This window comes from Microcaecilia unicolor, chromosome 1, assembly GCF_901765095.1.
Source record: "Microcaecilia unicolor chromosome 1, aMicUni1.1, whole genome shotgun sequence".
NCBI classification, from domain to species: domain Eukaryota; kingdom Metazoa; phylum Chordata; class Amphibia; order Gymnophiona; family Siphonopidae; genus Microcaecilia; species Microcaecilia unicolor.
The window spans coordinates 533,436,310-533,453,421 of record NC_044031.1 but is presented as its reverse complement, the minus strand read 5'-3'; the positions used below and the strand labels follow the sequence as shown (position 1 = coordinate 533,453,421).

General features: G+C 42.0%; 1 protein-coding gene across 1 annotated transcript in view; it reads left to right on the top strand.

Moving 5' to 3' along the window:
* Window positions 1-2,573: 2,573 nt before the first annotated feature.
* MMP16 (matrix metallopeptidase 16) overlaps window positions 2,574-17,112 on the top strand; it is a 645,160-nt gene continuing 630,621 nt past the window's right edge. Inside the window, exon 1 of the mRNA XM_030216285.1 lies at window positions 2,574-2,991. Coding sequence (XP_030072145.1) covers window positions 2,866-2,991 — 126 coding nt within the window. The 5' untranslated portion in view covers window positions 2,574-2,865. The remainder of the gene's footprint in view (window positions 2,992-17,112) is intronic.

Sequence of the window (17,112 nt, the reverse complement as noted above, 5' to 3'; positions counted from 1 at the left end):
TTTGCTGCCCTTCTCTGTACCCTTTCAAATTCCACTATATATCATTTTTTAGATATGGTGGCCAGAATTGCACACAGTATTTGAGGTGTGGTCACACCATGGAGTGATACAAAGGCATTATAATGTCCTCATTTTTGTTCAAAGTATCAACAATGACACCTAGATCCTTTTTCCTGGTTGATGACTCCTAATGTGGAACCTTGCATCATGTAGCTATAGTTTGTGTTCCTCTTTCCCATATGCATCACTTTGCACTTGCTCACATTATTATTATTTTTTTGTTACATTTGTACCCCGCGCTTTCCCACTCATGGCAGGCTTAATGCGGCTTAAAGGTACTTATTTGTACCTGGGGCAATGGAGGGTTAAGTGACTTGCCCAGAGTCACAAGGAGCTGCCTGTGCCTGAAGTGGGAATCAAACTCGGTTTCCCAGGACCAAAGTCCACCACCCTAACCACTAGGCCACTCCTCCACATCATCTGCCATTTGGATGCCCAGTCTTCCAGTCTCATAAGGTCCTCTTGCAATTTTTCACAGTCCTCTTCCAATTTAACAACTTTGAATAACTTTGTGTGAATGGCAAATTTAATTACCTCACTAGTTATTCCCATCTCTAGGTCATTTATAAATACATTAAAAAGCAGCAGTCTCAGCACAGACCTCTGGGGAACCCCACTATCTACCTATCTCCATTGAGAATACTGACCATTTAATGCTACTCTCTCTTTTCTTCTATCCAGTTCTTAATCCAGAATAGGACATTACCTCCTATCTCATGACTTTCTAATTTCCTCAGGAGTCTTTCATGAGGTACTTTGTCAAATGCCTTTTGAAAATGTAGATACACATTGTTTACTGGCTTAACTTTATCCACATGTTTATTTACTCCTTTAAAAAAAAAAGTAGATTGGTGAGGCAAAATCCATGTTGACATGTCTCATTAATCCATGCTTATGTATTTGCTCTGTAATTTTGTTCTTTATAGTAGTCTCTACCATTTTGCTAGGCACTGTTATCAGGCTCACCAATCTATAATTTTCCAGATCACCTCTGGATCCCTTTTTAAAAACTGGCACTACATTGGCCTTACTCCAATCTTTGGGTACCATGCTTGATTGTAAAGATAAATTATATATTACTAACAATAGCTGTACACGTTCATTTTTCAGTTCTATCAGTACTGTGGGATGTATACCATCCGGTACAGGCAATTTGCTACGATTCAGTTTGTTAAATTGCCCCATTACATCTTCCAGATTTACAGAGATTTGCATCATTTTCGCTGACTCATCAGCACTGAATACCATTTCTGGCACTGGCATCTCCCCCACATCTTCCTTGGTGAAGACCAAAGCAAAGAATTTATTTAAATTCTCCACTTGTCTTCCCTGAGTGCCCCTTTTATCCCTCAGTCATCTAAAGGTCCAATTGATTATTTTACTGTCTTCTTGCTTCTAATATACCTAAAAAGGTTTATACTATATGTTTATGCCTCCAACGCAATCTTCTTTACAAATGCACTTAGGGGAGTCTTTTAGTAAGGTACAGTAAGATATATTTACCATGTTTTAACAGCAAAAATTAACATATGTTAGTTGTTGGAAGCATGCCCAGCATGTTCTCACTGAAATATTCTGAACTGCAGATTAAGATTACAATTACTGCTGGTGCACTTATTGCTTCCCCTTCAGAAGGTGGTAAGTGCATCTATGCTAGCTACTCATGCATAAGTTGGTACATGGAAAAATATGTGTACATAACTGCTGCAGCAATTCAGGTCTGTTCACCTAAAGCCCTGCCCAATTCCTGCTTCCTAGCACAGCATGCCACAAACATGTGAATTAGTGTGCACTGCCATGTCACTGTGGTAACAGTTATCACACTGATGTGCTAAAAAGCACATGCTAATTCATGTAGCTACTTAACATACTTTAGGAAAAGAATCCTACTACTACTACTACTTAGATTTTATTTTCAGTTGCATAATCATCTTCTTTGCTTTTACCCTTTCTCTCTAACACTTCTAAGAAACTGATTGTTTGTTTTCTGAATTGATGCTTTTTTTAAACAGACTGTTGTAAGCCACATTGAGCCTGCCCGTGGGTGGGAAATTGTGGGATATAAATGCTATAAATAAATAAATAGTCGATATGAATCTGTTCATGAGTTTTTGAAACTGCTTATAAGGCTTATCCTTCTTATAGTAAGAACATACCTCTTTGTTATGTACTTGTCCTAGTTCTGATCTCCAGGAATAAATAAATTAGCTGTGTGGGACAAGGTTCACTAAGCTTGTAGGGAATTCAGCAGTACCTATACACATTGCAGATTGCAGCAAAGATTTCGACATTGCAGCTGATATGTTTTGAACATTGGGTACTGTTTTTTTTTTCTAGCTCATAATAAGTATTTAAGCGTGAACCCCCTAGCACTTCTCGGTGGGTGTTAACCTTGTTCTTTAAGGACTGGCTCCTTTAAAGTATCTAAAGCCAGTCTCTATAGGAGGAGTTATGCAGATTAGACAGATGAACGTTCTGGCTGTGAAGAGGGAGCAAGCGAGAGAAAGAGCAAAGCGGGCAAAGCAGGCAGATTCCTAGCAAGACACAGTCACAAGCCGAGGAAAGCGAAGTGAGGAGGGATTTGAACTTGTTGTTCATCGGCTTCCTTGACAACTGGTTATGCAGAGGAGCTTTTGCCATTATCTGCGGCTGCCGTGAAGTGTCTTTTTGTCCCCTCCCAGCAACTACTCTCATGTTTGTGGCTGAGCCTGGGAAAACGGATTTTCACAAACGCTGGGGACTTTGAAGGAAACACACACACAAAAATAAAACCCCGATCTTATCTCAATTTAAGCACAGTTCACTATGATCCTTCTGACATTCAACACAAAGAGACGATTGGATTTCGTGCATTCAGGGGTGTTTTTCTTGCAAACCTGGCTTTGGATTTTATCTGCTGTGTGTGGGGAGGAGCAGTATTTCAATGTGGAGGTAAGGCAGTGTTATTCCAAATGCTCTTTCCCAGATAGTGTTTCGTTCTTTTGGCTAAATGGTGACATTGGGTTTGGTTTCTTCAGCCCATTCATTTTTTTTCCCTGCAGCAGAAAATATAAATCTCCCCTTGAGTTCTGCTCTTGGACGGATGCTTTTAATGAGAAGGGACTGCTGAGAATCCCGTTAGCAGGACCACAGGCGGCAAGGACAGAACGCAAGATGCTGAGTGCTGAAGAGCACAACTGTAATGTGTGTAATGCACCTATTTGTTTCTGAACGGTGGCCCTTGCTATTTGGACACAAGAAGGGCTCGTACAGGGGATAACGTACGGAGCCCTAAGTAATTTCAAAGAAGCAGCAGAATGAATGGCAAAGTCCTCACATCTGCTACTTTTGGTTAGAAGAAAGACGGTGGTAGAACGGAAAGTGGGAAACTTAGGCTTCTGGTCTGTTTCTGTGTTAGAAAGTGCTTGGTTTAGGGGTAACTGGCAAACGCTGGTGGAACAGATTGCTTCGAAACCCTGGTCTTTCTCTCTCAATCTCTCTCTCTCTCTCTCTGAAGGATGCCTTTTTATTTTCTGTGATCAAATGTGACATGCTGGCAGTTCCAGGCTGTTTTCATTTCTTCAGAGCTACAGCAGAAACATTTTGTTTTCATGTTAGCTATCATTTAGGGCCGGATCTACCAAGCATGTTCTTATAAGCACGGCATGGGGGGAAAAAAACTGGTATTATGGCCTTAGTATGTTATCATCATTCGTATTGTTATATTCTATTTCTAGGGCAGAGTAAGATAGAGAGTGAGAGAAAGCTGACGAGGACACAGGGAAACTATGCCACATGGTTCTTTTGTGTTCGGGCATCAGACTTTGTTATGATATTGGCAGCTACGTATAAAAGAACCGTGTTTGATTTCTGGTATACAGGTTACTATTCTTTCAGGGAACATGGAAATGTATTAAGAAAAAGCGCCAGGCTGAACCTCCCACCCTCCCTTGTTAGCTGGTAAAGAAAATGATGTCTTGAAACACACAGTGGCCGTTTGTGGTTTACAGCTGAAGGCGGAATCAGAGGAATTCCCAAGGGCCCCCCACGGGGTATTACAGAGAGAGGGGGGGGGGGGGGGTCAGGCTGGCAAATACATGCACTGTTTCTTGCAAGTTTAAGCCACTGGGAAGGTGAAGTTTGAAATGTGTTTTGAGCTGATTTGTTCCATTTGGGGAGTGCAGGCCGTATGGAAAACATATTGTTAACGGGGGAAAGATTACTCTCCCCCCCCCCCCCCCCCCTCTAACCACCCATGCCGAATGCAGAAACCGTACAGGTTACAGTTCAGATTGAGGTGCGTAGCGTGCAGTTTCTTGAACATGGGTTTGTGTTCATTTCAGTGTGCTGTGCCTGGATGAGCGGGAGGGAGGGAGGTCTGCCAGTGACGTGTCCTGTTAATGCATTCAGCAATTAGTAGTGCCTAGTCAGGCTGTTTCATTTGACAAACCATAAGTTATCCTGCTCCCTCCCTTTTAAATAGTAGAGGAAATTATGGTGGCTCCATAGTTTTTATCTTTAGGTTATTAACATTGATCTCAGGTGGTTGTTATGCTAAACTATGTAATTCGCTTTATATTCTAGTTGCTCTGTTGATCATGTACTAGTATGAAAGAAAGTGCATTCATCTAATATGATTCCCCCCCCCCCCCCCCCCCCCCGGAGAGGCTGAAATTTTAGGTCGACATACACTACATAATTAGTATTTTAAAAAACACACAGATGTTTGACCAGCTAGAGGAATGCATATTTGAAGAAAGCTGTTGATGTAGCATCTGTGCTAGGACTTGTACCTTAACTAATCCATAAAACTCTTAAAATATGCACACACACGTTTCACCTAAATGTATAGAGCCTGAGACTGGCTTCACAACAGTTTTAACAAGTGCTTTATTTCTATTGACCTGCTCCACAGTAAAGTTAGGAAGAACACAAAACAGAAATACCTCCCCCCCCCCCCCCCCCCCCCCCGAACCAAGCTAACTGGAGACAGGATGTGCAAATGTACAGGAAATTGCTGCTCGGTCATTTCATTGACTGCATCATTCATGGGAAGTAACTAGTATGCCAAGAAAAAAAAAAAAAAGCATACAATCCAGAGTGTTTTGTTAGAAATCCCATACGATATTTTAACTGCAGACCCTGGATCCTTAGCATAATTTCACCTGGAATCATATTTTGTAAGAAGTGATTCTAGGATTCCAAGGGTTTTTTTTTTTTCCTTTCTTTTAACTATTCATTGGATTGAGCAGTCATTGCACTTGAACACAATACAGTCCGGCAGTCCCTTTGTATTGTCAAATAGATGTTACCATGCAAAATACTTCAGACTTTACAGGTGGTATCACCCCCATACTGCTAAATTGTGATGCATGATCTTTTTAAGCACTCTGCTTTGGCCTCAGCTTCAAACAACTGGTAATTTGTGCTATTTAATTTGGAGTTGTAAGGGATAATTATTTGGAACGAAACACGGTCTGTCAGCTGCACCTTAACTTCTATAGAAGTCATAGCTATTAGTTACAACTGGCATGCATTATTGTAATGGGTACTTGTTACAGAACAAGCTGGAAAAATATACTTACTGGAGTGTTTAAGGGCAGGTTTAACTGGAGAGCAAGACACCGGTATTGTACGCTGGAAGAAATACATTGATTTTAAGTTCAGGCACTGCCGTGCTTTGGAAAGGCATCAATTGGTACTGATGAAGGGTGCACTTGAAGGAGCAATATATTGAATATTAAAAAACATTCACAGAGAAGCTCAGGTAAACAAGTTTTGTACAGTCACTGTTAGGCGCTTTTCAATGGCATTGAATTTATAAACTGAAATGTAACCGTTATATATTTAGCAAAGTGTTTTCATGCAGGATGCAACAGGCTCTGGAATAAACACAGAGCTCTTCTCCCCCTCCCTTTCCTAATTAAAGGAAGACTCCCTCCATTAGGTGGCCTTCCTGACGTGAATGGGAAGTGCACTTGGAGAAGAAAATTGCTGCTATGCATTATGGCAATTAAACACGCAAGCAGTCTTCTGTTGCAGAAAATCAGTGAATTAATGCTCTTTGCTAATAAACATGCTAGCAAAATGAAATAGTTTGACAGATCAAGGACCATTTCACCTTCATGTGTTCTTAACTTCTACAGTCTGGGCGTGATGCCTTTAAATAAACTGAATTGTTAATGTATGTTAAAATAATATCATATATTGCTGTGTTTTCATGCAAAGAAAGGGGCTGGGAAATAAAATACTGAAACCGAAGTCAGGGAAAGACAAATCTACTTTCTGCTATTAAATAAGGTATCTTACAACAGACTGGTATAATATTCGTGCATTAACCTTTATTGCGCTATCGGAGTGGCATTTTTAAAAAAATAACTTGGTCAGGTTTTATGCATCTTTGGGTTCTTTTTATTAATTTGCATTAAATTCTATAAATGGGGGCCACAGATAGACACCAGAATTAAGCAGGTTGTGCACCAATTCTTTAAAAGCAATTACAGCCCTAATTTACATTTGGAATACTGGCATAAATTGACAACACACCTCCATTTGGTCATACCCACTTTTACTGGGTCTATGGCTGGTTTAAATGTTAATGCCTAGCCTAAAAGTGGCTCTTTAGAGCATAAATTGCATTATTCTGTATGTGGCCCTTTTACTAAAGGATGGGCACGTGGCAACAGACTTGCCACGCACCACTCCGGGAGTATTGTCGGGCTACCGTAGGAGCCTGCTGGTTCCCACCCCCAGTACGCGCTATTTACGGCGCTACAAAAATATTTTCTATTTTTGCAGCATCGATGCTTACCCAGCAGTAACCGGCGCTGCCTGGTTACCACCGGGTTAGCGCGGGAGCCCTTACCACCACCTCAGTGGGTGGCGGCAAATGTTCCTCTCTCCGAAATGGTCTTGTGGCAAGTAGTTCACCTATCACTTGGCCATTTCTTTTTGAGATAGCCTTTTACCCACCGCAGTAAAGGGGGCTTCAGTGCGCATCAAAAATATGTGCTGATGCTAGCACAGCCCTCCTTTTACCGCAGCTTAGTAAAAGGGACCCCTAGATAGAGGGGATAGAGGCAGATATGTTGGATGCATGGGAGAGGAGGGCTGAGGGGAAGGTAAACCGCTAAGATCAATTCATTTTGTAATTGCAGTATATCAAGCTCGTAATAAATTAGAGACTATTTTGTAGATCTGTGTGGGGGGAGGGGGCTATCCAAGTTAACTCTGAGCCCACCAAAAATACTAGGTCTGGCTACTGGCACATATAGAATCAACTACACTATAATATTGTTCGGAGGCAGATCGACTACACTATACAAAAATACTCAAAAAGATCTGCTGTCAGCAAATGACAAAAAACTACCTACAGCTCAAGCTGTATCATGACCAGCAGGAAAAAGGCCTCAAAGAGCTTCCAGGTCCTGAATCGACCTGTTGAAGCTATAACGGGTCCAAGGACCCTGCCTTCATCATTGGCCAAAAAAACTAATACTATATTATCCTGCTGGTGGGAAATAATCTCTGTAACTTCATAGGCAATTAGCTACATTTATGTCAAATCGATAAACACCACACTTATCTTTATGGTGGGTGCTTCCTGGACAGCGTTGCGTGCTGTACTCCTCTTTCTGTTAATGTGCTGAGCCGACGGTTGGCAGGAGAGCGTTGATACGTCATGCTGACCTTTCTTTAAAATGTGAAGCTGAGGACCTGAAGCAGCCGTGCAAAACGCTGGCCACCGTCAGCTTGGCACATTAACAGAAAGAGGAGTACAGCACGCAACGCTGTCCAGGAAGCACCCACCATAAAGATAAGTGTGGTGTTTATCGATTTGACACCTATATGGTTACCTGTTAATTCTATAAATGTATGTGCCCAAATTTATTTATTTAGATTTTGCTCACACCTTTTTCAGTAGTAGCTCAAGGTGAGTTACATTCAGGTACTCTGGATATTTCTCTGTCCCAGGAGGGCTCACAATCTAAGTTTGTACCTGAGGCAATGGAGGGTTAAGTGACTTACCCAAGATCACAAGGAGCAGCAGTGGGATTTGAACCAGCCATCTCTGGATTGCAAGACCAGTGCTCTAACCACAAGGCTATGCCTCCATATGTTAGTGCCAGGGCCGCCAAGAGACATAGCCGGACCCAGGGCAGAACCAGACCATCAGAAGCCACCCCCCTCCACACACACACACACTCACACCACCACTCTCGTCCATCCGCCCACTCGCTCCCTTACCTTTCTGTCTGCCTCCAAGCGGAGGCCCGGGTCTGTCCTCTCCTGCTCCTGACCGTGCCAGAAGTCAAGACCTGGATGATTGCATTAACACGATATCGCTCTAATTCAATCATCTGGGTCCTGGGTGCAGTAGCAGGGGGGACAGAGCCGGAAGCAGGCAGCAAGAAGAAGCTTGCTGGCATCGAGCCTGGGCTCCCTCCTTGGAGGCCGGGCCCGTGGAATATTGCCCCTCTTCCCTTCCTACTCTCAACAGCCCTGCTTAACACTCATTTTACAGGTAAGAATAAAAATGGGTGGAGTCTGTTTGAAGCGTGAGTTGGACTCACACTTGCATGTAACCTATAGAATATCATAGGCTATGTATGTATCTCTAGCATTTAGTTGTGTACACTTACATCAGCTCCAGGGCTGGTGTAAATGCAAGTGCCTTAATTATAGACCTCACCTTTAGTATTGTGTGCAATTCTGGTCACCGTTTCTCAAAAAAATATATAATGGAATTAGAAAAGGTTCGCAGAAGGGTGACCAAAATGACAAAGGGGATGGAAATCCTCTCATTTGAGGAAAGGCTAAAGAAGTTAGTTCTCTTCAACTTGAAAATGAGATGGCTGAGGGGGGAAATGATTGAGGTCTACAAAATCCTGAGTAGTGCAGAATGGATAAACATAAATCGATGGTTTATTATTTTGAAAAGTAATAAGATTAGGAGGCAGTCAATGAAGTTACGTGGAAATACTTTTAAAATGAATAGGAGGAAATATTTTTTTCACTCAACAAATATTTAAGCTTTTGAACTCGTTACAAGAGGATGTGGTAATAGTAGTTGGCGTTTCTGGGGTTTAAAAAAGGTTTGGACAAGTTCCTGGAGAGATGGTCCTTAGTCTTCTATTGAGATAGACAAGAGGAACGCCAGTGCTTGCCCTGGGATTGATGGCCTGAAATTTTGCTACTATTTGGGTTTCTACCAGTTACTTGTGACCTGGCTTGGCTACAATTGGAAGCAGGATACTAGGCTATATGGACCATCAGTGTGACCCAGTATGGTTATTCTTATATTCCTATTACCTGTTAGACTAGTATTTTATAGAATAGGTATATATAGTTCCTCTCTAGACACCTAAATATAGATACATTTTTTCTGTAATTGCCCTTAGGAAGGCACCTACAATGGAGCCTATTCTATAAAAGAAAGTAGGTGACTACTTTTCTTTATAGAATGCTAGCACAACCAGGTACAGTCCAATCTCGCTATCACTGGGGTTTGGTCCCTAGAAAACCCTGTGGATACCGAAAATGCAAATACAGAACCATTGATCCTGTGGGAAAAAAGGGGTTAGGTTCCTGTGCAACCATGTTCACTGTACACTTTTGCTACCTAACACCATAAACTCATCATTTTGTGTACCCTTGTGAAAAAACAACTTACTTGTTTTGTTGTGCATTTTAGAAATGTATTTTATACACTGTGTTCTTTAAAATAAAAGTACAGTATATATGGTCTTTTTTTAGCAATCCTCACACACAGCTCTATGAATATCTTCATCCTCATGGGAAAACACTTTCATTTGCACTTGCACTACACTCTGCATGGCTGTAAATAAGCAAAAATACCTGTGAATAGCAAAAATCGGTTACACTTTTTATTTTGCGTGAATAAGTGAATCCATAAATACTGAACGCTTTAGTAAAAGAAAGTCCAGATTCTAGATGTGCAGGGCAAAAAAATATATACTTTTGTTAACTTTTTCATGTTTACAAGATTTTTCTTTTTTGTTCAGGATTTTCATGACATGAAACAACATGGAAAATGTTGACCTTTCCCATGTTGTTTCGAATGAATGCATATACCTAGAATGTAGTGCAGGAATATCTAAAAGGTCTGCTTGGAAAAAAAAGATCAGTGTCTTTGTGGACATGGATATGGACAAAACTTTTCTCCTTTCCTATTCCATAATGTGTCTGTCACACTTGATCTCTACCATAATATCACTATGTACTTGTCATACTGGAACTGGCGATGGCCAGCACAGTGCTATGAAAGCCACATTGAGCCTGCAAATAGGTGGGAAAATGTGGGATACAAATGCAATAAATAAATAAATAAATAAAATAAGATAATTGTTGGATTTTGTGGCTGTTTTCTGACTTTTTTGCCTCATTTCAGAAATTAGTGCTTGTGAATTTGATTTACAGGTCTGATGAGTTTTACTGTGTGTAAATCATCTTTATCAGTGTTCATTTAGAAGTTTTACTACTACTACTACTTATCATTTCAATAGCACCATTAGACCTATGCTGTGCTCTACACTAAACACAAAGGAAAGTCCCTCCCAACATCCATGAAGAAGCAAAACAGATCACTCAATGAGACTTTTTTTTTTCTTGTCCTTGGAGAAAAGCTTTGGGAGGGTTCACCTTTCTATCTTTCTGAAAAAAGAAAGGAGAGATTCTCCCACTTCCATGAGTTAGCAGAAAAAAAAAATAGAAATTGATAGATCCACTATCTCAAGAGAACAGGTTAGTACTTACTGTGACTCAAAACTCCTGCTCCCCCTCCCCCCCCCCCCCCCCCCCACACCACCAGCACCATTAATCTCTTTTTAAGCTGTGGAGAATCCCTCCCAAATAGAATACATTAAGTAAATGATAATGATATTTGCCTTTCCATTGTACAATTCAAAACATATCCATATTTCTTAAAGTAGCCTCTACAACTTAAAAAAAAAAGCCTGTTCTTGTAAGCAGCTGTAGTCTAATCAAAGAAAATGGAATATAATTTGTTACATTTTTCTGGCTTGATTGAATGATCAGGCAACATTCTGACCCTTATGCTTAGGATGAACCCTGGGTACTCCTCATCCTCCAGCTAAAGACTGGCAAGCTGATTTTGGGATCAGTGGGCCTCCCCTTACCCCCAGTTTCTCTTTCAAATGGCGAGGTAAGATTTCATGCTAAAAAATGCAGAATTGGATTGGATTTATTTTAGATACCACTCAATACCAGTGTTCCTTGGTCGGCTGCCACCCAGGGCGGATCACTGCTGTGCACCTCCCCCGGTGCGGCGTTGTATCCCCCCCTCCCCGGTGCAGCATGACACGTGTACCCCACTGGTGTAGTGTCGTCGTCCCCAGGCGCAGCACGACATCCCCCGGGTGCAGCGTCGTCCCCCTCCCTGGCGAATCACCACCAAGCCCCCCCCCCCGAGTGCATTCTTCTTACCTTCTGGGGTGCAGGGAGCAGCTGTGTGGCTGTCAGCTCTGCAGGTTCCCTGCTCCCTCTGCCCCAGAACAGGAAGTAACACCAGAGGGAGCAGGGAACCGGCAAAGCTGACAGCCGTGCGACTGCTCCCTGCACCCCTCCTGCTGCGTGCACCTGGGGCAGACCTCCCCCACCACCCCACCCTCGGTACGCCACTGCTCAATACTAATGTGTCTGAGCAGGTTACAACCAAAAACTATGCATTACACATCAATAAATCATACAAAAACTTTAAGATTTAAGAAGTTAAAATATATCATACAGAATCAACTAAAATGTTATTGAAATAGAACAGTCTTCAGTACTTTACGAAAACTATGATATGAAAAACAATCAGAAAAAAAAAGCAACCATGAGTTCTATAAAGCTGCATTTGGGCTACAAAAATCCAAGGGAGTGATCTTCCAAAAGATAGAAACAAGGTGGAGTCCATCTACAAAAATGGTCAGTGATTTTGTTATAAAACATATGGGGACAGACTTAAACTCAATATATTTTGGAGGAAAGACAGGAAAGGGGAGATAGGATAAGCTCAGGAAGTGAGTCACTCTCAATTGAAAGGAAACTGTGGAATGAGGGGGAAAGAATGACGATGAAAGGGGAAAGACTCAGGAGTAACCTAGGGGAATTTGTGGAGGTGGTAGAGACAAACAGTGTATATATATTAATATGGTAATGTGGTAGCAAAGTAAATGTCTGCAGATAAAGACCTGCACGGCCCATCCAATCTGCCAAACAAGATGGCCAGAGTTGAATCTGGCACTCTGCACAGGTTCCACTTCATGATTAAACACTGGTATATGTGGAGAGGCATTTTCAATATGACATTTAAATCCGATTTTGGATGTTTTGCTTAAAATGTTCAAAATTTTAATATTGAATATAGTGATTTTCAAAACAGTTTCAAAAATGGCCATTTGCTAGATGTTGCTGTATTCAGTGTGTCTATGTTTTGGGGCCACTGAAAAAAAAAAGTCCAAGTGAAAAATGCACAAAATCAAGCCACTGGGATGTAGGAGAAGCTAGCATTCTTAGTAGACTGGCCCCACAGATATCCCAGAAAGACAGAGATTCAACTTAGTTCTAGGTACTATTAAGTTCTCGTAGGGATGGGTTAAATTCTTGCAGGGATGGGTGGGGATGGGTAAGATTCCAGCGAGGATGGGTGTGGACAGATTATATTCCAGTAGGGACCGGTGGGAACGGGTTGGATTTCTATCCCCAGGCAACTCTCTAATTTGAACAGCCTGCAGATGAACAGCATAGAAAACCATTTAGAAAATGACTATTTTAATGTTTAGAAAAGCTAAACGTCCAAATGCCACTTTTTAAATGTTTTTTCTTTCAAAAATGACCCCCTCCATCTCTGTCTCTCCCTGTAAATTTTGGGGTACAGAAAGTAAGTCTGCCTGGCACCAGCCCTACTTCTCAACTACTGGAGTTGCTATTGAAGCCCACTTCAACCTTGATCCTGATCTGTTTTTGTCATTTATATCACCCAGACCCAGGGGCGTATCTGCGTGGGACCACGGGGGCCTGGGCCCCCGTAGATTTGGCCCTGGACCCCTCTGCCGATGACCCTCTCCACCCCTCCCGCCGCCAACCCGCCGTCGCCTATCTTTGCTGGCGGGGGACCCAACCCCCGCCAGCCGAGGTCCTCTCTTCCGTTGCAGCAAAGCTTCCTGTTCTGAGTCTGACGTCCTGCACGTACAATGTACAACATGCAGGACGTCAGACTCAGAATTTGAAACTGAAGGAAGCTTTACTGCAACGGAAGAGAGGACCTCGGCTGGCGGGGGTTGGGGTCCCCCGCCAGCAAAGGTAGGCGATGGCGGCGGGGGAGGGTTGGCGGCAGGAGGGGTGGGGAGGTCATTGGCAGGGGGGTGGGTCAAAGTTGGCAGAGGGGGGGTCCGGCAATGGCAGGGGGGCATCATCGCCGGGGGGAGGCTAAAATGTGCCCCCTCACTCTGGCTCTGGCCCCCCCTCCCGCTGAAGTCCAGATACGCCTCTACTCAGACCATAAAAGTCTCCCCAGCATTGGTCATAGATCCCAACCTCTGAAGCTGCCATCAAAGCTCACTCCAGTTATGAAGTCATTTAAGTTTTGCTTTAACTGGATTATATCCTTTTTCGATATAGCGTTTTCTGTGTTTGTCCCATGCATTCTTGAAAGCTTGGAACAAGTACAGTAGAATGCCAATTATCCAAACGCCGATCATCTGGATTTCCAATTATCTGGACCCATTATCCACCAATACCTTCCCAGCCAATCCTCGCAGTCTGCGCAGAGAAAAGCCCTGCCCTCTCCTTTTCCGACCCTTTCCAGAATCATACGCAGCAGAAAAAAGCCCTTTCTGCCTTGCTCGTTCAGAGACGTGGCAGAGGAAACAGCCTTGCTATCGCTGCTTGTGGAGATGCGGTAGAGAAAACAGCCTTGCTATCTCTGCTTGGAAATGGAAAAAAAGTAAAAAAGGCACATTTTGTCATTAAAAGAGAAAATTGATATTAAGAAAGGGAGTGTTGGGGTAAAATTTGGCAGAAACGTATGGTGTAGGAACATCAACAATATGTGACATAAAAAGACAAAGTGATGCTATTGTAAACTACGTCTCAGTTTATGAAAAGGATGAAGGGAGTTGTTCCAGAAAAACCATGAAAAGGTCACCTGTTGAAAAGGTAGATAAAGCCCTATATTTAGTTCCTGCAAAAGAGATCCTTGGGCCACCCAATTTGTGGGCCACTATTAGCCAAAAAGGCAATGTTTTTCAATAAGTAGCTTCAGGGAGATTCAGACTTCAAAGCCAGCACTGGAGGCTTTGAAATTTCAAGCACCACCACGGAATAAGGCAAATTGAAATCCATGGTGAGAAACTTTCTGCAACTTTGCCAGCAGCTAATGACTTTGCTCACCAGGATGATGCTGATGTGGGACCCACACATGCAGAAGCCTTTGAATGTTTAAATACAGTGAAGGCTTGGCTGGAAAAGCAGGAAGAAAGCAGTGCAATCCAGCTCCTTTTTCCTAAAAGACTACATGATCTTGCAGCAGAGAAACAAAAATTGGCCTTGAAGCAATTAAGAATGACTTCCTTTTTTTTTTAGTGTATATACAGTATGTACAAGAAATACAACACTGCACTGTACTTTACTTTTAAAAACAGTACTTTCTGATTAGAAATACTGTATTTTATACTTTTTTTCTGCAAACATATTGATGAAAATAAAACTAATGCTTAATATTCAATGCTGTAATTTTGTTTTCTTTAGAGAAATTTGATTTGTACAGTTATCTGGATTTATGATTATCCGGACCACCCTCTGTAGAGGATATGGATAATTAGTGTTCTGCTGTACCTAGGATCTCTAAAGGGAGAGAAGGGATAGTATGGTTGGACAGACTGGATAGGCTATCACATGGTCTATATTTGCCTTCATTTTCTCTGTTTTCTAAGTTTTTGTAGGGTAGGGACACACACACATCTCCTGTTCTCACGCCCTCTCTCTGGTCTCCCTCATAGTGTGCAGCAGCAAAAATGCAGACAGAATGTTAGAAATTAGGAAAGGAATATAGAATAAAACTAAGAATGTCATAATGTTTCTGTAGCACTCCATAGTGAGAATGCATCTGGTCGACACATCACAGAAAAGATAACAGAATTAGAAAAGATATGGTGAAGGGTGCCCAAAATGACTACACAGATGGAACAACACTCATATGAGAGAAAGCTTAAGAAATTAGGACCCTTCAGCTTACAGAAGAGACAGCTGAGGAGGGATTTGATAGAGGTGTATACAATCTTGGGTGTAGTGGATCAGGCAAATGTGAACTGATTTTTTTACTCTTTCAAAAAGGGCAAAGGCTAAGGAGAAAATACATATTTTTCACTCAATACATAGTTGAGCTCTGGAACTCATTGTTGGAGGATGTGGTAAAAACAATTAATGTAGCTAGCCTTAAAAAAGGTTTGGACAAATCCCTGGAAGAAAAGTCCATAAACCTTTATTAAGGTAGACCTGGTGAAAGCTATTGCTTATTCCTTGAGGTAAGTAGCATGGAGTCTTGCAACTTTTGGGTATTCTGCAAGGCACTTGTGACCTGAATTGGCCACTGTTGAAAATAGGATACTGGGCTATATGGATCTTTAGTGCAGTATTTTTGTACCCAGTTCTCAGGGCACACCCAGCCAGTCAGGTTTTCAGGATATCCACAATGACTAGGCATGAGATAGATTTGCATACCAAGGTAATTTATCTCATGTACAGTCATTATGGCTATCCTGAAAACCCAAGTAGTTGGGTGTGTGCCCTAGGGATTTGATTGAGAACTACTGCTTTAGCAAGGCCCATTATGGCAACTCTTATATTGTTAATGAGTACAGAAGGAAAATCCTAAGAAACAATCCAATACATTAAAAAAATATATATTGGGGGTTAACTATTCCAGTATTTTGCTATCTTAAATCATTTTGAAAAAGAGGAAAAAGGACCTCATGTGCAGTTACATGGCAGTCATACTTCACGATCTCTTATACCAGTGGTTCTCATGGGTCATTGTGGCAAACCCAGCTAAGATATCACACTGAGGGGCCCTTTTACTAAGCCACCTAAGCGTCTACATGCACCCAGCAAGCACTAAAATGGAGTTGCTACACGGCTACCGCGTGGCCCTTGCAGTAATTTCATTTTTGGCGTGCATCCGCTACGCATGCCCGAAAAATATTTTTTATTTTCTAGCGCTCATCAGCTATGCGCACCAAGTGGCATTTGGCGCACGTAAGTCATTACCACCCAGTTACTGTGTGAGACTTTACCGCTAGGTCAATGGCTGGCGGTAAGATCTCAGACCCTAAATGAACATGCAACAATTTTCATTTTGCCGCACGTCCATTTTTGGCAAAAATTTTAAAATAGGATTTTTTACAGACACGCTGAAAAAATGGATTGGTGCGCGCCCAAAACCCGCTCCTACACTACTGCAAGCCATTTTTCAGCGCACCTTAGTAAAAGGACCCCTGAATATGCCTGAGATCATAGGAGCTAACTTTTCAAAATGATTGGGGGTTGCTGAACCCAATGGAATTTACCCCTCCTTGGACACAGTCTCAGAGTTTGCTCAATATTAGGGTTGCTCAAGTTCCCACAGAGCTGGCTCTTATGCATGAAACAATTTGCATGTTGTGCGTTCTTTGAATGTAAATCTATCTGTTGCATATTCAGCATGGATATCTTGAAAACCTGACTGGTTGGGTATGCCCCAAGGGCTGGGTTGAGAATCATTGCCTTATACAACCTTCTGGAATGCTGTGCCGAAACATTCATACAAAATCACTCCATACCATTCAGTGCTGTCAGCATTTCGCGTTCGCTTCCTGCTTCAGGGATACTCTTATCACAAGTTTCTTTTAAACCTCAAGATGATTGCAGTTCACAAGAGGATTTTGAAGTGTTTTATTTATGAGAGGACTTTGAATTGTTTACAAAAGAACTTTGGAAGAAGGATTTGTTTGTCCCATGATGGTTCAAGATGCTATTGGTCACATAAGAGACTATCGAAGTCCAGCTGCCATA